Source organism: Mytilus californianus, unplaced genomic scaffold, assembly GCF_021869535.1.
Source record: "Mytilus californianus isolate M0D057914Y unplaced genomic scaffold, xbMytCali1.0.p SCAF_2, whole genome shotgun sequence".
NCBI classification, from domain to species: Eukaryota; Metazoa; Mollusca; class Bivalvia; order Mytilida; family Mytilidae; genus Mytilus; species Mytilus californianus.
In genome coordinates, this window is record NW_026262668.1 from 29,474,600 (window position 1) to 29,497,590 (window position 22,991).

Sequence of the window (22,991 nt, forward strand, 5' to 3'; positions counted from 1 at the left end):
TTTGGGAAGATAAAACTAAACTCTCTCAGTCGCGCAATTGACAAATCCATATGTCGTGTCCTCAAAGGAGGAGGTATGATACATGTAAGAGCCATTATTTGGGCCCTGGAAGTACAAAAATAGTAAACTTATACAAGTTCAAAATAATGGTAGTTTTCTTGTTAAATGAATCGGTTGATATACTCTTGATAATTAATTGCGGAAAGGTTACTTGTGATACCACTGTCGAAATTGACCTATTTTCTCTAAAAGGGCCATGTTTCGCATAGATTTTTGGACGATGGGCATAAGTCAAGGCTTTACCCGTTAAGATATTTTCCACACAACATCTTTATAGAATACATCTTGTAGCAAAATAACTTTTTAGGTAATATCTAAATATTAATGACCTCTATTAAGACCTTGAAATGAGGCTTGTTTTTTTTTTTTTTGCAATTTTGAGCTTTTTTTATAGATATAAGAAGATGAGGTATGAGTGCCAATGAATCAACTCTCCATTCAAGTCACAATTTATAAAAGTAAACCATTATATATAGGTCAAAGTATATGCATATTTCACTGATATCCAGTCAGTGTTTGAAAAAAATATATTATACAAGATAACTTACCCATTTGTAGATGTGGTAAAGTTTATGTTTTGCGATGAAATCACTCGAAAATGTATTGGATCAAAAACATTATAAGGAGTTCACAATGCCTACAAGACCTGTGTTAGAGATTAACTGAAAGTTTCATTCAATACAGTAACTAATTCAGGAGGAGTGACCGCCACAAATGTATAACAGATATACGCACGAGCAATAGATCAACACGACAATCACTGCAACGTGGTATTAAAAAAATATAATTGTAAACTCAATATATATATACATGTAGTCATTACCAATGTTGAAAGAAGTAAACAAATTATTTTGTGACGCTGCGTTGCTTTTTCCGTTTGTCATGGGCATATTATCTTTTCTTGGTGCATTGCTCTATCAAATTTTGGATGGTTTCGGTCCAATCTATTTCCTTGAAGTGTGTTGTGGTCCTTTGTGTATTAGTTATGTGGTTGGTTTTTAATCATATTTTTATTCCAGCGACCAACCGCTGACATAGAAAACGGAAATACATGTATTGACATAAATCCGTTTTTTATAACGTTTTTGTGCATTGTTCTTTGAAATATTTTAAGTGGTTTTATGTCTAGTCTAGTTCCATCTGTGTACTTTGTGGTGAGTTGTTAATTAGTTTAGTATCAATTCTCCATTGAGATGGAGCGTGGTTTTATTTGTTCTTCCATAGTGAACCAGAAGAGATCAATTTCTGTTGTTTTGCATTGGGAAGATCGTCTGTCTTCCTTTTAAATAGGTAGATTAGACGGCAGAGGCACATAACAAATATGGCGTCGTTTAGACTAGTCTTAATGACATTAATTTATATTTATGAATGCAGATATAATAGAATGTGAGCTGTATGATAAACGTTTTTATGGTATGGGAGCCTTAGTCGGACATCCCTATAGGAACGCTAAATATAAGCTAGATAAATATAAGGCCTAGCCAGACAATAACAGTAAGGGGACAACTATTTGATATTCTGGGGAGGGGAAGGGGCAGGATGATTTTTTGTGGATTTATTATTCATTCTAATCTGTCGCAGATGGTTTTCCCCTTATTTAACACGAGTTTAAATTGATTGATTGTTGGTTGCTTATTTGTAACGTCCGGTGACAAATATTTCATGTATGTTCAGGACGACGCGAGTTTTAAAGTAAAGGTATATGATATCAAATAAGGAAATATGGTATGATTGCCAATGAGGCAACTATCCACCAGAGTTCAAATGAAGTGTATGTAAGCAATTATTGGCAACAATACGGCCTTCAATAATGAGAAAACCCCAAACTGTATAGTCGGCTTTAAAAGACCCAACATGAATATTGTGAAACAATTCAAACGTAAAAACACACGACCTAATTATACATAACAAAACAATTTAGAAAAAAGACAAATATGAGTCGACAGACATGAACTAACGACAACCACTGAACTACAGGTCCTGACTTGGGACATGCTCATAAAGAATATGGCAGGGCTAAAAATGTTTATGAGTGCTCAACCCTCCCCTTAACTGGAACAGTGGTGTAACAGTACTACATAAGAAAAAACTGTAAAAATCAGTTGCAATTGGCTTAACTCAAAAGATCGGTACGAGGCACAAAAAGAGCTAACATTAAGACAACAGACACAAAGATGCGTGATTTTTTATTTGCTCCGTTTTTGTGTACGTATGTTTGAATATTTAGTCGTAAACATATGAGTACTGAGTTCATTTTTTCGTCTGCTTGTTCCGTTCTTTATATGAGATAGACATAATACCTGGTCTCCACGAGAAAATTAAAGACTATCTTTAAACATTTATCATGTAATCTTTTAAAAGTTCAGTGAAGTGAATAGATGAATGAAATACACTAAAATTGTTAAAATTAACCTTGAAGTTCTCATTAGTTTTGTACACTTTTTTACCCTCTGTTAATAACAATTACAATCAATTAATGAATCAATGGGACATCTGAAATTTAGCGTATTTAACAAAAGAGCGTCTATATGATAACTTTAAATCGTATCGAGACTGGAAAAAAAAACGCGTCGTAAATTGTTTTTAAGATTTCGATCCTCCCTTTTTAACCTCGATCTGTGGAAAAACAAAATGTACATAAAGGAAAGTAAGATAAAAAAAAAAACATTAGTGAAAAAAAGCGATATATGACATTGGTTCCACTGAGCTAAACAGACGCTTTTGATACCAGATTCTCTAGCGGGTCATAAATATGTCAGACAAGAAATTTACTAATACACAATTACTGTTTTAAACTCAAGTGATACTGTTTTTACGTTTCACTCTGCAAGTTAAGTAAACAATCAAATGTAGATATTAAAACGTCTTAGTTTTACTTCATTTCATAGTTAACAGTTTTGGTTATATAACAACATTCAAGAAACTGGAACTCTAGAAGTCATATGACACTAACATATGTGATTTTGTTTCCCTTTTCAGTTAGTTATATCACTTTCTAGAATTATTTCACAATCAAGATCATGGAATTTAAGTGTTCCGTTCTATGGGCACTTGTAGCATTAAATGAAGTATATTCTAAATTGTGTATCGTCATTTAAGTGTTCCGTCATTTATGTGTAGTAAGGCACTTTAATGAAGTATATACTCAAAAGTTATGGCTTCATTTAAGTGTTCTGTTTTCCTGTCTAGATAGGCACTAAATTTTGTACCATTTAATGTAGTAAATACTGTTGAGTTGTCAAGCGAGTGTTCTCAGAGAGAGAGAGAGAGGGGCGAAAGATACCAAAGGGACATTCAAACTCATAAGGCGAAAATAAACTGAAAACGCCATGGCAAAGAAGAAAAAAAAAGATCAAAAGACAAACAACAGTACACAAAACACAACATAGAAAACTAAAGACTGAGCAACACGAACCCCCACCAAAAACTGGGGGTGATCTCAGATGCTTCGGTAGGATAAGCAGATCTTGCTCAACATGTTGCATCCGTTATGTTGCTCATGTAATTTTAAATCCGGTGATAAGTCTAATTAGGAAAGTCGCATTCAGCGCGGGAAATATACGTTGATTAATCGTTTATTGTAAGTTTTGCGTCCACTGTTTTAATGCATATTCAGGACAAAATCAATTTAACACTAAATCAAACAGGTAGGCGTGCGATGTTACTCGACCGGAATGAAGGTCGGAAAATTCAAATTGCTATTTGAAAACATAAGTAAATGGAATAGAAATCCTCCATATTTCACAACCGGAAATCGAATTGCATTTAAGATAAGACCAGGTGTGTTGGCAGACTATAAATGAATCATCAGTGATGAGAATCCACACACAATCTCCCAATTTCATAATAGGTAATAGACAGTAAATATATAGATCAAACAACTTTTCTGATAGCTTCAGATCTAAAATTGAAAAACAAATGAGACACAGACACATTGCATCGGTCAACAAATTCGCGATTGATACTGAACAAGTATAACGTATATTTAAGTCATTATAACACTTTTTTATTTAAAGTATAAAGTACCAATCATCACATAAGTTTTCTAGTTTAGAAGTCTTGCCTCTTGTTTGATGATACAAGTACCATTCTTCATAAAACAAATACAAATAAATATATAAATAATCGAATGGTTATCATTTTGTGTCAATGAATCAGCATTATTTTGGCCACTTCAGTAAATAATTTATGCATAATATTAATAGGTTTGAATCAGAGCTCAACGTTTTCCATCTGAAACGTCAAAGTGGTTGTTAAATAATAATCAATGACTGTTGACAGAAAGGGCAAAAAACTACCACTAATTTTTGGTTACAAACGCTGAAGATTGAAGCCAATAATTTGAATCCTAAATTTAATCATAAAATATATAATTGAATAATGAATGCCCTGTACATAAATTGGCAGTCACACATTTCCGGATTCACAAATCATTATCTAAATAAAAGTTCATTTTTTTATTTGGATGCTGGTTTCACATATTTCGGGTATGAAGTCGATTGTAAGTTTTTTGTTCATTGTCAAGCTCCTGTAATTAAATTGGATATCTTCAGAAAGGTTTAAGTAGTTTTGAAATAATAGTGGAAGAGGTATATTTACAATGTTTTTGTTAGTGAACAACGTGACAGCATAGTTATTGTATTATAAAATTACTGAGTTATCTAGTATGCAACGTTTTGCAATAAAAATCAATTCCAAAAGAAAAAATAACAATTGAATACACTTAAAACTAGTAAAAATAACGTAACGATTGGGGAAATAAAAAAAACCCCAGATATACATCAAAAAGAGACACAAAATACCATGGACAAACAAATACAAACAAATAAAAAACTTTCTACAAAATAATACACAGAAAACTAAAATTGAGCAACGGATGTGAACCAAGTTGCTTCGAAAGATTAAGCAGTTATTACTCCAGTAGTGGTTACGGTCATGATGCTAACAGCAAGTAACATTCTGGTGAAACATTCGAATTGGATTAGAAGGGAACCCAATGGGAGTACGACAATAGACCACTTTCGAGTTATGTCCTTCACCGGAAAGGTTCGTCAATTATGCGCGCCGTTATGACGTCATTTACCAGATAGAGATGTATCCCTGCAGTACTAAAGTTCATCAAGCGTCTTCGTGATGTCATTATGCAGGATAAACTAGAAATAATTGTTGTTCCGTAGGTATTTAATCACAATTCCCTAATGACAGCCGTGCTGATTGTCAATTATAAGAATTTGATTTGCCTAATAATTCGTGCAATATAGCATCATATTTTTTCGACCGCTCGCTCAACATGGGAAGGAAGTGACGATGCCCCTAAACGCATGAATGATGTTCACTATAACCAAAGTTTTTGACGGAAATGCATCGAACTCGAAAGTGGTCTATTGGATTAAATCTGTGGTCATCTCTAGCGCGAATATTCCATAACAGTCAACCAATGATTGTGTCTATAATTCATTTCAAGTGATGACGTAAACTTTACATTATGAATACTTTAATAGTTTGATAGCTTACTTCATTTGATTGAAATCTTGTTTTGTGGAAAATGTACGAACTGAAAGTAAGTGACGATCACATTTTTTTTTCAAGAAAAGCCTCACGCAAAATATGAAGGTAATCATCATGTTATATATCGTGAAAGAACAAAGTACAATTGAAACGTCACAGTTATATCACTGTCTTTAAGCATTAAACATATTTGTTATTAAGAACAAAAACTCCCGAGGGTAAACACTCCTACTGTAAATGATATAGTTATTTGAAGGCCCGGATATCAAGATGGTATAACAAAAGTATCTCATTATTTGAATATGGCACTGTCAATTCTGTCATTCATGGAAAAGTTCCTGAGTATATGCGATGCCATATCAGGTGCACCATTTTCATCTTCTATCAATGCTCGTAGCTTAGAAATGTCTACTTCGCCATGATTGCCCTTTGCTTGTCCTTCGTCTGCGTCATCCTCGTCCTTCATCTCTTGTATATCTGCCCGGACTCTATCGTTGTCAGTTTCTTCATAAGAACCCCCGTTTTCTTTAGTTTGAATTTCAGTATTGTACTTTCCTTCATTTGATTCCCCGTTTATATTCTCCTCGTCTTCATCAGCTACCATTAGACCGTTTTTCAGTAAACCACTCTCTCCTATATCTTCTCCTTTGGTTTCAATGTTATCTCCTAGAAACACGTTGTCTCTGTCAATATCGAATTGTGGGGATACAATTGATATGTAGCGATCGTCGTCATCACTTGCTTTATCTTGGTTTATAACCAAAGATATGTATCGACCATCATCACTGCCGGAGTTATCAGAATTGTTTTCATCACCGTTTTTACCAGGTTCAAATTCTGTCTTACTACCCTTTTTAGCAAATTGTACCTTTTCCGGATAAACAGACTCTTCTTGAGCTTTTGATTGGCCGACGTTTTCTTCAGGATTTCCCAGAATACTATTCTCTTTATGTATTGTGGCATTAACTTCCATCTGTTCTACACTTACATCATCCGGTATTTTCAAATTACTAACGTTGTAACCAGATGGATATGTAATAACTGACGGAAGGTACCGTAGGTTTTGAGTCAACATGCCGTCGGATTCGACTTTATTCGGCTTGAACTCCATTTGCAATTTTCTATACTTCAGTTTCTCTTCTAATTGCTTTTTTTTCTTTCTAAAAGTTGAAAAAGATATTATACCCACAAATTTTATACATATATATCGACGATTTTAAATGCGGATAGACATGCATTTGACAATGGTATAGACACTTTATTGTTGAAGACCATATGTTGACCTATAGGAATTTCTGTGGGTTTATTCTAAAAATATGAAATGGAACAAATTTGACAGAACACATAATTCAAATTCACGTGACTGTGTATTTAAAATTATAAACACGCTAACCTGTGTTGACCGTTTGTAAAATTAACCATGTCTTTTAATCTGTTACATTTGAAAATATAACTTAAGATGGAATTTTAAGAAGAACATAAGACGACTTACCAATACATGCAACAGAAAATGTTCTTAAGTGAGGTACAAAACATCGTAAATCGAAACAAAATTAATAGTCTTTGTGATAATCCCAATATCGATTTTTATATAAATATAATGTTTAAAGTTATTTATATAATTTGTTGGTTGCAAATTGTAGGCTTGGATGGTGTTGGTGCGAATGTGCTTCAGAGAATGTATTCTACGATGAGGTCATTTAATAAATGGTCCGACATAAAAGTTCATTATAGCAATAAAACAAATTATTCTTATTCTGGTAGTCTAATATTTAACCCATGATTGTGATGGCGCAATAACAAATATATCGAGGAATATCTTATTTTTGCTAGAAATGTCTGATATTGCCAACAAGCTATTTTTCATCAATAAGCTTACCTTCGATAACAAACTATTGCAACAACAATACAGACGATAACAACAGTAATTCCTATCGCAATCCCGCCTGCACCTGTAAAGAAAATAATTACCATAACAGAGAGGCGAAAGGACATAACCAATATTCAGTGATTAAAAAAAATATCCGAACATATATATAGTATAGATTAAGTAAAAAATTGAATTGTGTTTTAAAACTCGAGCACATATAAATTTCACTGCAAGTGCAATTACTGATCTGAGTTTGGAATGAAATATCTTCCTATGGAATTGTAACTTGTAAGCTGAGGAAACCTCAAGTGTTTTTTTTTTATTCTGATTTGCTGTTTCCTTGAAGGGCAATATTCAGACAACAGCTGTGGCTACATAAGGGAGCTCCATGTAATACTAGAGAGCACAATTTGATCGTGGTTATCAAATTATGTGCTTTCGTTTATTTTCTTGTTCAAATTATGGTCATCGTGTTGGAATCTGAACTGTGTAGGTTTATTTTTGTGTATTTAAATTGTTATGACGCGTTCTCAAGATGGGCAAAAGTGGAGGTTTGTGCGCCCGTAAAACTGTTAAATTGCCAACCTAACTTTAGCAAATCCCATATCACGTTATCTGGAACATATGTTGTTCGTTGTTGTTTTTGTATTTGTTTGCATGTTTTATTATTATTTTTTTTTAGAAGTTGGGTTTTGGTGGTTGTGGTAAAAAAAATGGAAGATGTTGGTATCCTTTTGGTGTATTATTTTCAAATTTTCCTGCTCATGTTTTCGTCTGATATACACAAGGATTGATGTTATTTAACATTATCGTTAATTTGACCTGCTGAAAGTTGAAGAATTACCCTGTTGGACGTTTAAGGGCCATAATCTAAACCTTACTACTTACTAACATTGTCACCATCAACCACGTCACTCTCAGGTGTTGGTGGATTCTGCTCTTCAGATGTCTCACTAGGAGCTGTAACTGACTTCCAAATTGCATTATGCTCATCCGTTACAATTTCTATTTATATAAATCAATTTTATAATTCACTTTCTTTAATACAGGGTAACTCATTTTACTCACTTAAATGTTTCTGTATGAGGAAAATAAAAAAGGAATTTTTGAAAAGGAATGCAACACTACATTATCACGAGACTGTGTAAACATTTCTATATTTCAAATAGTATTGAATTATCAAGATATGCTGAGAAGAATTATCTGAAAATACCCACCGGAAGTTGAATGTCTATTCAGTGTAGGTTTCTTTGTGTTATCCTCTTTTGATGTTTCTTCTGTGGATAAGGCTTCTAAAAAAAGGTAAATTTAATTTTAGAAACAGTTTTCGTTATCGTACTTCAATTCCTGTTTTACTTGAAACATAAAATAAATTAACATTCTAATGCAACATGTCTGTACAGTTAACTTGAAGTAAACATTTGATCTCTCTCAAGCACCAACCCTACTATTAATACCATTGGAATAATAATTGTGTTCTTCGTGTCATTTCCGGTGATTGGTAATTATATTGTACGCGATTACTTGAGTTCAGGTTGCACTTTGTAAATACAGCTGTTTCTCAAACCACGTCTCTTTTGGGGAGATATATAATAGTCATAGATACTTCGTTTTGTTTACGTACTGGTTCCCAGATATGATCTCTATGCTTCATCTCATTTAGACATAACTTGGGAATGTTACCAGTATAAAAACATATGGTTGCGGTGAAAATTGAATTATGAAGTAGGCCCAAAGTGAAGGTATGGGTAGTACAGAATTTTAGTATAAGTTTAAACTCTAACAAGTTCGGGTTATATAAATGTTGAAAATATGCCGCACAGCCCTATGTTTTGACCTTTGAATAAAATAGAAGTGCATATTAACTTTCCATTCTAGGATATAATTTTTTGCGAAACTTCATAGTAAAAGTAGCACAGTTTTAGCCGCAAACGGAGTTCCTATGGGAAATTGCATTGTCTATATTTACAGAAATGCAACCTATATTGGGTGAAAAAAGAGATCATATAGAATTTCATAAAATCTGGTTTATCTCAGAGATTTTAATGAAATTAGCTCAAATATATGAGTTTCAATGACTGCGAAGAGTAAATACATGAAATATAAGCACTTTTAAACCATTTAAATTACAAATATGCATATATTATGAATTTATTTTGCATTCAGGGCTTTAAGTAAACTATGCATACTGTAAACTGTGAATTTATGCTGAGTCATCATAGTTAAGGCCCAGGATTTTCTCAATCTTCATGAAAAATATGAAGTTTTATAAATATTTCATGAAGATTGAGAAAATCATTGGCCTCAACTATGATGACTCAGCATAAATTCACAGTTTACAGTATGCATAGTTTACTTAACGCCCTGAATGCAAAATAAATTCATAATATATGCATATTTGTAATTTAAATTGTTTAGAAGTGCTTATATTTACTCTTCGCAGTCATTGAAACTCATAGATCCTTCCTGAATATTGATGGTGGGGTGTTTTTGTCCTGTCGATAACCCAAAGGTAAGCCGTAACACCTAAATTTGCTTTTTTGTGACCGCGGCATAAAAAAATACAAGCTAGAAATACAAAAATACCTCAATAAAACTAACAATATTTTGTTCTATCCTAAATATGTAAAGTTATGCAAAATGTTAGCAGTCAGTTCTATAAAACTTTAAGTGAATTCATACATCAGACTGGTAACTTCATACATACAACTTATGCAACTATGGCTTTGTTTAAACACTTCTAGTTCATATATTAGCTAAATTATGTTAGATATATGGTTAGAGATGATACTGTTGTAACAAGATTTCTGAACTGACCATTTGAGGCAGAAATTGTGAACTTTCTTTGACAAATAGGCATACAGCAAGATGTGGACTGGAGACAGAGGCATGATTGGATACTTTATATAATCTTGAATGTTGGAATGATCAACTACTAAACTTTACATTTATAGTATTCTGAAATGCTTTCAATTTGTTGTCAGAATAATTTCAAACAGGTTCTCGACATTTCATGTCAGAAACCATGCACATAGGGTCAGCTGGCAATAATTAAAGTCTTGTTATCAAATTCTTTAAAAAATTGAAACAGGGGTGGGGGTGTAGAATGTACTGTAAAAGAAAATTTAGAGTATATGCAGTGATTTCTTTAAGACTAAAATTCTGATAAATAAGTATTGTTGTGAGAAAAAGTGTTATAAGAGAGTTTTCTGTTTGAATAAATGTTAGTATAGGTTGCACTTTGTAAATACAACTGTTTCTCAAACCACGCCTCTTTTGGGGAGATATATAATAGTCATAGATATTTCGTTTTGTTTACGTACTGGTTCCCAGATATGATCTCTATGCTTCATCTCATAGAGACATAACTTGGGAAGGTTTCCAGTATAAAAACATATGGTTGCGGTGAAAATTGAATTCTGAAGTAGGCCCAAAGTGAAGGTATGGGTAGTACAGAATTTTAGTATAAGTTTAAACTCTAACAAGCTCGGGGCATATAAATGTTGAAAATATGCCGCACAGCCCTATGGTTTGACCTTTGAATAAAATAGTAGTGCATATCAACTTTCCATTCTAGGATATATTTTTTTGCGAAACTTCATAGTAAAAAATTAAAACCACACGTTATAAATTGCATGTGTCCGAAGCGTTTTTCTGGATTAACCTTCATCAGGAACGCTCAAAGCCGAATATTTGAAAGCCAAGGATGTATAAGGACAGAAAACGTTGAAGAGCTATAATCCAAAAAGGAACTTAAAAAAATAGCCAAATCCATCTAAGGCCAACTTTGCCTGAGGGAGTTGAAACCTTAAAAGTGGCAAAATTTTAGCCGCAAAGGGAGTTCCTATGGGAAATTGCATTGTCTATATTTACAAAAATGCAACCTTAAGGTAACACTACAGTCAGAATTATTTGACTCCAACCAACAGTCTTTAAAGATTAATTTCTCATAAACTACTCAATGGATTTTTTAAATTTGTTTTCATCACTTTAATTGATCATACACAAGCTACACAACCGTGTCGCAGATTTTTAAAATATGCCCCAAATTAGAAGTTGTATTGATTTAACTGCTGGGTGCCAAACCTCATTTCACCTTTCATCTTTGGAGACTTGTAAATTCATTCAGAAACAAATTATCTAAAAACTGGGACACGGTTTTGTAGAAAATACTCCCTGTCATCAGATATATCAAACCCAAACCAAATGGGGTACCCATAAAGTTTCTATTTTAATTTTTTGATAACAATTCCTATGAAAAGTTATTTTGAAAAATCTCCTAAAAACTGAGTATCCCCCTTTGATCCCCTATAAATGCAACATAAATATAAATATTCCTCTGGGAACACCCAAGGAGTGTTCTGACACCATTATTTTGTCAATAGAACCACACAGTGTGTGTTTTTTATACACTCAAATAATTTTGCATTATTTGTGCACTGTCTATCCCAGAACAACACTTATTTTGCATTATTTGTGCACTGTCTATCCCAGAACAACACTAATTTAGCATTTGGGTTTATACATCTATGCGCTGACAAATGCTCTTACAGAGGCAAGAAGAACCATACCAACAACAGTGACATTAACAACAATCCTTATTTTGGACAAGCCACATGGATAAACGATCTCTTTGAACGCTATTTTACTTTGATGATTGCATTCAGTGCCCATCAGAAACGTCTGCGAAATAATAATAATAAGCATGACTTTTGACATGCACTACCTTAATACAAAATAATGGATCTGCCCCTTCAAGTAACATGCATAAATCTTTCCTACTATGCTAGGATATTTATTTGCATACCTAAGTCAGCTTTCTCTTGCTCTACACATAAACTTTGTAGTTCGAGCGAACAGTTTAACAAAGAAAATCTAAAAAGTCCACTTCCATCTCTTAATAAAGCTGTACACAGTGTATCTTGAATCTTTCCTTCAAACAGCAAGAAGATTTTATTACAGTCATTCTCAAAATATGAATATGATAATTAACATTACCCGCCACCCCTAAAAAAATATTCTTAGCATGAGACTAGAAATGATGATGACATATCTTAAACTGGCGCTTTAATCAAAATAGTTTTAATTGGAGTTTTTTTTCAAGTTAGAGAGAACAAATTTTTAAATCAAATGTATCGTCTAACATTTTTCCTGAATGCCTTTTATCGTTGGGTTTATACTAAATTAACTTACTTGTCTATTGATATAGACTTGTGTACGTGTTTTATAAGGTGTCAAGACACATTTGAACAGAAGCAGATTAGTCTGTTGTACAAGGAAGTCGTTATGCATACAACTAGTTTTCGATTTTTTACTTAACACCGTACAGTCGACCTGTAATATTTCTTCAAAACCCGACGGAAACGATCACGCACCGCTGTACATTGGAATAGTGTGCCAAGAAGTCACTATGTATTTCATTTTATTTTCTCTTAATTTAAATATCTTTAATTGACTGAAGTTTTGTTTAGATTGTTAGTCTAAAACGATAGGTGAAGCGATTTAGTGGAATATTTTTCTTGTTTTAAATATAAAAATGACTTGATCTTTTGTATAAAGTGATACTTACATATTTTTTCAATATTCATAAGCAAAAATCGTGCCATTTTGATACAACCAATTAAGATATAAGCAACCAGTTATTCGACTTATGATCGTTTTAATCTACCTGAACAAAATCAGTGTAATTTCCTGTCTGTTATATTTGTATTTAAATTGCGCATAGAGAATAAGAATATATCATGTATCGTATTTTCACGGACGTTCCATTATGAAGACAATTTTCTTCCCCTGGTACAATATTAGTCTTAAAAATTACACATACTACCGATGGAATATTATCAAGAAATTATCATAATAAAACCTCATCGAGGATTGCAATAGGAAAATAAAAATAAGCTCAGCTAAAACCGATAATTAATCATATGAAACAAGGAAAATGTTCTTAAGCAAGAAGCAAGGAGCAAGAAGGTGAACTGTAGTTTATCTTTATCAATAGTACCGCTTAAGTCGACGCTAGGGGCCGTCTTGACCTTGTTGTAGGGTATGAATGATTCGTTCATTGTTGAAGACCCTACATCAACTGTCAAGATGAAGAACAGGAATAAAAGCCCTGTTCATTGATAATTTTCTATGTATTGTGTGCGATTTTGTCCCATGTACATTTACTCCATATCCTTTCATTTTCTATTAAATCGTTAATAATGTTGCGTTATTGGAATGAATTTATTAAACTGAATAAACTAACATCAAAAGCAGAAGTAAAGTCTTAGAAATGAAAAGAAAAATGCAAAAATGCCTTCCTTGTTCTATAAGACAACAATGGTGCATGATCTTATCCGTCTTGTCTTAAGCAAAAAGGCAAGGGTCGATTGTACGATGTCAGCAGACTGTCTAGATATAATTTCTTACGTGTACTAAACGCCAGCTTCTCCACTATGATTTCATTGACCCAGTACTGAATGGCTTCGCCTGGATGCTTATTAAAAACTTCTTTTCTGTTGATCAATCTTCCAGACATACTAGTACAATTATCCACGGCTTCATTCCAAGTATCCGGTCCAAATACTAAAAAAATATCCTAAAAATTGTATCTTTCCGTACAATGAACGTTTTTAATGTTTTATAGTTGATCTAAACTACCTAACATTGAAAATGAAAATAACACTTTATAATGAGCAACACAACGGTGTCACGTGTGGAGCATGATCTGCTTACCCTTCCGGAGCACCTGAGATCCCCCCCAGCTTTTGGCGGGGTTCGTGTTGCTCAGTCTTTTGTTTTTGATGTTGTTTTTTTTGTGTACAGTTGTTTGTCTGTAGGTCTTTTTTTTTAGCCATGGCGTTGTTTATTTATTTTCGAATGATGAGTCTGAATGACCTTTTGGTATCTTTCGTCTTTCTTTTATAAATCTCGTGCGTCCAAATCCGAATGGATTTACCTTCATGACGAACTCTCAAACCCAAACATTTGAAAAGAACTGCCAAATTCAGCCAAGGAGGGTAATTACAATAATAAATGTGCTAGTTCTACTTTACCAGTATATACGTATGATGCGTATGGGCATTCAGGTGCAAGTTTAATTAAATTTTCAGTTATGTCTGTGTAGGCACTGTGTATTATCTTCTTCTTTTTTTAAATGAATAAATAAGATTAAGTTTTCAACAATTAATCTAATACTAAAATTCGGGAAAAACTAATACTCAACAGGACATTGAAAACAAAGAAAATTTCAGTACAGCTCGATCAGCTATATTTGTCCTCGGCTACGCCTCGAGCTAATACAGCTAACCTCCACCCAATACGACTGTATTTGAACATAATACAGGATTAATATAAATACACCCATTTAATAACACTATATTATCGGTTGAGATGCGAACTATTTTGACACTTCAGACTTTGATGTTTGACAATTATGACTCCTTTGGTGCATTAACAAAAAAATGTAAACTAGATTTATTTATTTCCTCGTCCATGATCGATCAAGTAAAGGATAATTCGGATGAAATTAGGAAAACTGCAACTAATCAAACCAAAATTTTGCCCAGACAGGAAAAGTAGTCCGTTGTAACATTTACTAGTCATCCTTTGACTTAACGAAGATCTATTCCATATAACATTGAAGGGTAAGTCAACATAAATTGTGTAACGACCATTTCATACCATTTTCCTTTCAATGTATAATATTTTAAAAAATCGTTACAATAAATGCATTTCGTTATGACGAATAAAAACGTCGTTATAACAAATCAAGTCCGTAATAAAGAAATTAAATTTTAAAACTCATACAACTTGTTCGATATTTTTACATATAGATTCTAAACGGAAGGTTACAAAGATTTGGAAATTACAATTTGGACGAACATGATTTTGCTGAACTTATCTTTTGTATTACTATTTCCATTTTTGAAGCAACAAGTTTTAATTTGAAACGTGTGTTTACAAATTAAGGTGAACAAGTGTCCATTTCATCGTTAAATCATCTTTTAAAGTTATCTGCTAATGGATATTTTAACATTTCGTTTTCTTTGCTAGGACTCATACGTATACTTCAAAATATAATTGTTTTACAAAAGTTGTACTCAATCTATTACTTTTCAAATAAAACAATGGTAAAAAAAAACAACAAAGTAAAAACTAACTACAGAGATCAGTAATAACATGCTACAAGAAACAAACACATCTAAAATGTAAAACATACCGTGGTTAGAATTGTTGCAATAATATTTAAGAGATTCCTCGCAGTTGATCATACCCGAAAAGACGTGTCTATAACCACCAAGATAAGACCCAACTGGACATCTTTTATCAATCAAATTGATACCTATGAAATATTTAGAGAGGCATGAAGTTAGTTAAGGTTACATTTCCGTGATAACGCATGCATATTTCAATTTCATATAGTGTTTTTATTTTTCAAAAGAAATAAAGTGAAATTGTTTTATTTCACTTGATTTCTTGTAAGACAATGTTGATGCAGTAATTTAATTGTAAGTGTTGGTGGTGGTTGTGGTCAGGAAGTGGTGAGAAAATAGAAGAGTTAGATCTTGGACATAACGGAAAAGTAAAGATTTTGGTAATTTTAACGTTTTCCATTTTTGTCCAAAACTATCTATTTTCTTAAAAAAAAAATCTTTAATTTTGAGCATTGTTTTATAACGGAATTTATACACTCTATCACGGATATAAAATTTCCTCTATACGGACAAGGATGCGTGCTTCGCATTTCCATTTGTTGAAAGAGTCATACAAGGAAATTGTATCTTCAAGGTCTACGACTTTTCTTTAAACTATATAAACAAACTATGTTAGGATCTTCACATTAAAGAACAGCATTGCATGAAGGTCTTCATATAGATAAGTTGTCAATAAGGTTAGATAAATAGAGGTTAAACTGGCGCTTTTTATCCATACTTACGTTTTATTCTCTTGTACAGGTTAATGACCGTGTTATTTCTGTTCAAATCTTCATCTGTACACTGAATGGGTGACAGTAAAGCCGTCATGGTGGATACACGGCTGACTGCACCATCCATAATACAAAAACAATCCCCGTCCTGTAATAGAAAAAAACCACATATTCTACAAGGCGATCTGCTCTCCTGTATACTTAGTTACAACCTTAAAATGTGGTTTGTTTATTTTACTTTGCTTTACATTCAGCTGTGCTTATTGTTTGTTTGTGTAGTTCGTCTGTTTTGAAATAAAAGGATAGTCTTTTTTTGAGATTGTACAATGTCATTATTTTCAAGTGGAATTGTGAAACAAGGAATTTATTTATGCTGGCGACGTTAGGCTGTCTCGCATTGACGCTGCTGCAATTTTTTTAGATTTGCATGAGCATTTAATGAGCATTGTCGTAAATTCCTAAATATAGCGCAAATAAAAAAAATTGAACATACCACCCAACCAATGTCTACAATAACATTTGAACACGACATGGCACATTCTTTTAGGTCAGCAACAGTTTTATACTTTATAAGACTGCTAACGGTACTGTCGTCAAGTTTTACCTCGTAACAACCTGTGAAAAAAATCAAATAAAAAACAAATAAATACTACGCCTTAATTAGAAGAATGCGTCTTTAACATATCAACAAGGATTAGTTTCTTAGTGCAGCTTATCTTACTGATAGAAATAGGAGTATCAACTTTTTAATTTTATTTCAGTCAATGTATTGGCATAAAGAGTTTCGTCATTCTGTAATTGGGTGGTCCAAACTAGATTTGCGGTTGTTTTACTGTTATCTGATAACAAAATAGCCTTGTAATATCTTTGGACCACCACACAAACTGTTCTTAAAAGGAGACTACTGAAATAGACTCCCACTTAGTTTTAAGTTCTGAAATAGTCAAATCCATATTGTACCGGAGGCATTTCTTGATATTTGTCTCATTATAGACATAGGAAAAAAATCGTTTTAATAGAATTATAACTGTAGCACGGAATCGCACAAAAGGAAATATTTAAGAAAATTTCCATGCTTTCACAACATTTTCAATAAACATTTAAGCTATGTTTGAGCAAGTAACCGTGCGAATAAAAGATTCAAGATTTTTGTAAATGTCTCTGGTAAATTAAATCATTATAGATATCAGGATTGAAATTGAATGTTTTTGAATGCAAACATGAAAGATCAATTTAAGAGGTAAAGCTTAATTCGATGAAATGTATCATCAAGGGACTTGTTTTTGTTAAGGGACTTCCCGTTTTGAATTTCCTTTGAGTTCTATTTGGTTATTGTTTTACTTTATAATACATTTTTATAACTGTTTCCATTTTACAGTTAGTCCTTGTCACAACTGTTTGTTCGTACTCAAAGACATTGATAAACCAACTAGTGCTGAAAACGCATGACAATCCGGAACTATACTGTCACTGCTTACAAAAAATTCTAAAATATAATCATTCATGTTTTGCCAGCAAGTGATAACTTTCAAAGCTAGTAGAAGGTGTTTGTTTCAGTCAGGATTTTACTTCGGCAAAATTATCTCCCCATTACGCAACCTATTTTCTTAAATGGTGATAACGTAGGGATGACGCGCTGTCAATTAAGCTCTTGAAAACCGATTTTAACCACATAGCTTCATTACGATTCTTACATGACAGTTGTATTTAAAACAAATGTATTTACTAGATATCAAGCATCAGTGAATGTATGTCAAGGCCTTCTGTCAACTTAAAACAATTTTCTGTTCGGTTGTCAGGGGGAATTTTCGAAAGTTCATTTTTTTCCTTAACAAAAATCTAATTGAATACTTCGTGGAAGGGCAGACTAAATATTTTCAGTGGATGAAGTTACCTTACACACACAAAATCAAATTTTATTTGAAGTTATGCATTTTTAAGATCCACTTGTAAATTTTGTCGTCAAGTACTTTAAGTAAAAAATGTTATTCAAACACAACTTCTCTGTTCTTATGACTCATTAGAAAGGTATTTCACTTGACCCATATATTTCATTTTTTGGTGAATTTTCAATGTTATTTTATCATCATGTAGCCTAAATATATAAAAATAATAAAATCTGAAGCGAGATGATGAATCAAATATGTTTGCCTTATACGTTTTCAAGACAAAAAAGTCAACTCAAACACGCCTGAACATAAAGAGGTGTGCTCGACTTTCTCTTTTCGATGAGATTATTGCTCATGTTTAGGAATTTTTCATAAAAAAACTGTCGCGGGAGTCAGAGATGCAAACTAACGCTATACAAAGATCATTCTTTTATCTTTCTGTGGAATTTTTTCGTCGGAATTTATGCTTATGCACAAAAAGATCCACAGGTATTTGTATCTTTTCTTGATTTACCTTCATCAGGAACTCTCAAAGCCGAAAATTTAAAAAGCCAATGATGTATAAGCACCGAAACATTTGAAGAGTTTAATGACCAAAAAGTATCTAAAAATAATAGCCATCTACGGCCAACTTTGTCTGAGGGTGTTGAAACCATTTCTAAATCTATAAACGGAAAATTTAAGAAAGGTTTGTTATAAATCATGTCAGTACCAAAGTACTGATTACTGAGCTGATGATACCCCTGGGAACTGATAGTCCACAATCAGCGGTATCAAATCAGTGCTGTAAAAAATTAAAACTATACTATAAATGTCATGAGTCCGTAGCGCTTTCCGTGATTTACATTCATCAGGAACGCTCCAAGCCGAATATTTGAAAGCCATTGATGTACAGGAAGCGAAACATTTTAAGAGCTAAACGACTTAAAAGTACCTAAAATAATAGCCAAATCCATCTAAGGCCAGTCCAACCCAACGAGAGAGGAAATAGCATGGGGTTTCTTAGTGTTTGACCTTTACTATTATCACTTCCACAATTTTTCAAAATTAAGGTTTCAAGTGATGCTATTGTATTTTTCAAATATTCCTTAATATTTGTTATTGGGGTTTGTTTTCTTTATATATCAGCGTGCATTATCTCCTTTTGTTAGAAGGTACAATTTTGGGCCAATTGTGACCTAAAATCAAATTTATCTTAAACTTCCTCTTATTTTCAGAAGTTCAACGTAGCTCACTCAACCTTTAGCTTCAAATGAAGTGTTTTTTCACCGTCTGTTTTCCTTTTTTTCATTTGATTGACCTTGATCTTTCTAAGAATTTTAGTTTTTCGATTTACCATTATTTTTTCTATTTTTTTGACAGTTTGATTTTGCGGATTGTTGGTTATATGATGGCAAAGCTATGTATACTACTACATGTATATACATCTTCTTGGTTTATACGAATATGGCATGTCTATAATGGTTGAATGCTGTAAAATAAGTGTTGTTGAATGTTCTAATTGATTATTTTCGACTTAATTTATTTAAATAAAAATTACGTAACATGTGAATAGGATTGAATTAACATTCTCTTTTTTTTCAGGAATGTAATTTATATTAAAAGGTAATATTTGTAGATTAGTAGTTATGGTATATGTGATAAGTGTTTCATAATTTATTGTGTGTTTGTTTCATTGTTTTTTAAAACATGGTATATTTGTAATCTGATTTCGGTAATAATGATGTAATACTATGTAAAGAGTGCGATGCAGATGCTCGCCATAATTAAATGCACCATTGGTATTCATAGGAAACCCAAAAAGAAATAAAACCAATTGCACATTTATGTATTAAAATCAGAAAAATATTAACTAGAATAACTGTCAATTTAATTTTAAGACTCACATTTTTTTTTTTTTTTTTTTAATTTTTATCACTTTGTTATAAATTGATCAAGGAACATGTGTTTTTTGGTCTTCATCAAAATCCGACATATTTTTTCTGTGGATTATTATAGTACAATTTGGTTTGAATTGGACAACTAGCGTTTAGAATAGTTTTAGAACCTTATCTTATAAATATGTTTAGTCCATATGCTTTGCCCATAAACATAACAATTGCAACTCGGATATGTATCTTCAATATTCTCTTATACGGTGTTTATATGTTAAAAAGGTAAGGAAACCCCTAAAATATCAATCGAATTAGAAAAACGTCATGTAAGTTTGCAGAAAAATTCTTTACTGTGGACGGAATAACCATACAATCACATAAGACGATATACATGTCGTGTTATCAAAAATTTGATTAAATTTCAAAATTTAGAATCGTGTCTTAAGGTAAAATGTTTTTTTTTTTATATATTTTTTTTTATTACAACACGTACCATCGAATGTAATACTGTATGACGTCTGTAGGAAAGAATCAATCCAGGCTGTAAACGTTTCTGGTAAACCACTCATGTCGTAAAAGTCTGCGACTTCCGGTCTACATTCCTGGCTAGTGTTGTATTCAGTACAAAATACATCTTCACCTGCCAGATAGTGACAAGATGTATGCGAGGTGTCCCAGTTAGATTGCTGTGAAGAGATAACTAGACTCTGCAAGTCCGTATCATTGGATCCTTAAAAAAGAACATGCGCATTAGAGTGATCAATCAAAAGAAGATTACCGCAAGAAAAATGAGCGCAGGTGACAAAATCAAATTATGTCTGCTTAAATTTGGAAAAATATGGAAAGCCCTTTTTTACTATTGGAATCCTCGAAAGTGTTGGACCAAATTATAAATATAAGACATACAATTGAATTATGCGAGACAATTCTTTGCAATTTTTGCTGCGTGCGAATCGATGTTTCTTAGGCTAGTAGAAACACTCACTACAATCCGTTTAACGTCTCTACCGCTGGACATCTTTGGCAAGGGGATAAAATCGTAAGCATTGAAGTTTACATATCAAGCGCTGGAATTCACATCTTTATCTCTTTAGGCCACATGTCTTGCGCTTGACTTCATATCTTCAACGCTGAACTTCGGGAAGAAAAGAAAAAAATATTTGATTTTTTTAGATAACAGTTTGATTACAATTTTCTTACCAAATGCTATCGCTAATCGGAGCCAAATTACGAACCGTTTCATCAACATCATATCTTCCATATTGCCATCCAGAATTCAAAATGATATATTCTCTGTGGAAAATGGTAATTAAAAAGGTCAACAAGGGGTAGGTATTATTATCAAAATCTGCAATTTAACACAGCTTCTCCTTAATGCAGAACCTTCAATCTTACTTAGAACCATGATCATAAAAATTATAATATAAAAATAAAAACAATATGATCGAAAAATTGGTTTAAACAAACCATATTTTAAAATTAATATAATTGTGTAGATTGTGGAAAACACCTCTACAAGACCTCATTTTCAAATTTAAAACAATATGTATACATATATAGGGAAATAAAACAAATGAAGTGATTATTTCCTTAAATGAAGTAACACTTTTATTGATTATTATCACAAAATCTGTTATCCTCCATGACACAAACATTACTCATTGCATTAAATTTATTTTGAGAGACATACTTTTGTAAAATTTGTAGTCCCTAATATGGAATCCTCATTAAGTGGAAATACTATTAAATTATATGAAATGAAAGAACATTTTGGATATACACCAATGAGATAGCAACAATCAACACAAAATAAAACCCTAAAGGACAACAAGAGTTAATCCTGGGTCTTTAAAAATCTCATTCACACCTAGTTGTGAAAAAAAAAGGTTTTTAATCTCGATCAGGGGAATTATAAGGTACACATAAGAACATGCAATAAGATATTAGTATAGGAAAATATCTTTTAAATAACTCTATAATAGATAACGAAAACACAAGCAAAAAAAAGATAAGATGAAGTAAATTACTGTTTCAAGGATTTTCGACGTTACTGGAAGCGAGCTCAAAATGCTTAATCTGCTGATAAGATTTTCTCGTTTGCATTGTTTTACAACTATCAAGTCGTGGCCTTTTATAGCTTGCAATTCAGTATGGATTTTTGCCCATTGTTAAAGGCCGTAGGCTCATCAATAAGAATATAAAGCTGAACAGAAAGATTTGAAGGACTTTTTCAAAACTTGTTAACATAATGAATAATTTAACTGTAAAAAGATTGATTTGATTTACAACTTCCATAATCAAATTATATTTTTGAGTTAAAATTAAACAACACAATATATAGTTTTAACCTATCTATGTAAAACCGTAAATAGCTCCTCATAACTTGTAAAAACTCTCAAATCGGTCGTAAAAGTGGCCAAATCGTAACGATGAGGTGAATTTGAGCAATCAGTTAAAAATCTTGAGAAAAATCCGTATTTGAATATCGATTGCTGGACGTCCAGGGATAAATGTTTCGTGTAAAATATATATTTCTTTACCCCCAGTAAATCATTGATGGTGCATGTATATTAAAGATTCGCACAAACAAGCAATTAATCCAATACGTAGGTTCTGCAAAATCGGTTAAACGTAATGAAGGGCCTGAATTAAATTTCTGCTGGGAAAATGATAGTAATTTCTTGGATAGGGTGGAACATCATGCTTACAACATGATCATTACGGACCCATTCGAACCTCGAAGTTGTTCCAAGGGTTCTTAAATGTGCATATAATGTCATATTGTTGCAGTCTCCCTACATGCACCATAACGTGCCACATCACTATTCCAGCCGACCGTGGCTGCGTATTCGTTACATCATGCACAGCTATGCTGATGC

At 32.6% G+C, this 22,991-nt stretch overlaps 1 protein-coding gene across 2 annotated transcripts; it reads right to left on the reverse strand.

Moving 5' to 3' along the window:
* Positions 1-4,044: 4,044 nt before the first annotated feature.
* Positions 4,045-21,404, reverse strand: LOC127729663 (uncharacterized). Of its 2 annotated transcripts, XM_052237515.1 has the most exons (11): positions 21,313-21,404; positions 20,606-20,842; positions 16,843-16,964; positions 16,359-16,497; positions 15,642-15,764; positions 13,850-14,005; positions 12,246-12,371; positions 8,656-8,730; positions 8,327-8,443; positions 7,448-7,520; positions 4,045-6,728 (listed from the first exon to the last, which is right to left on the reverse strand). In XM_052237515.1, exons 1-11 carry the CDS (start codon positions 21,371-21,373, stop codon positions 5,861-5,863), a joined length of 2,097 nt encoding a protein of 698 aa, XP_052093475.1. In that variant the 5' UTR covers positions 21,374-21,404; the 3' UTR covers positions 4,045-5,860. The 2 variants fall into 2 exon arrangements, with proteins under 2 accessions (XP_052093475.1, XP_052093476.1); XM_052237516.1 differs by lacking the exon at positions 15,642-15,764.
* Positions 21,405-22,991: the final 1,587 nt, after the last annotated feature.

Coding starts and splice junctions, on each gene's coding strand:
- LOC127729663 (XM_052237515.1), bottom strand. CDS start 21,373: ATGGAAGATATGATGTTGATGAAACGGTTCGTAATTTGGCTCCGATTA. Junction 8,444..8,655: donor GAATAGACATTCAACTTCCG/GTGGGTATTTTC, acceptor TTATATAAATAG/AAATTGTAACGGATGAGCAT. Junction 6,729..7,447: donor GCAATAGTTTGTTATCGAAG/GTAAGCTTATTG, acceptor TTCAACTTTTAG/AAAGAAAAAAAAGCAATTAG.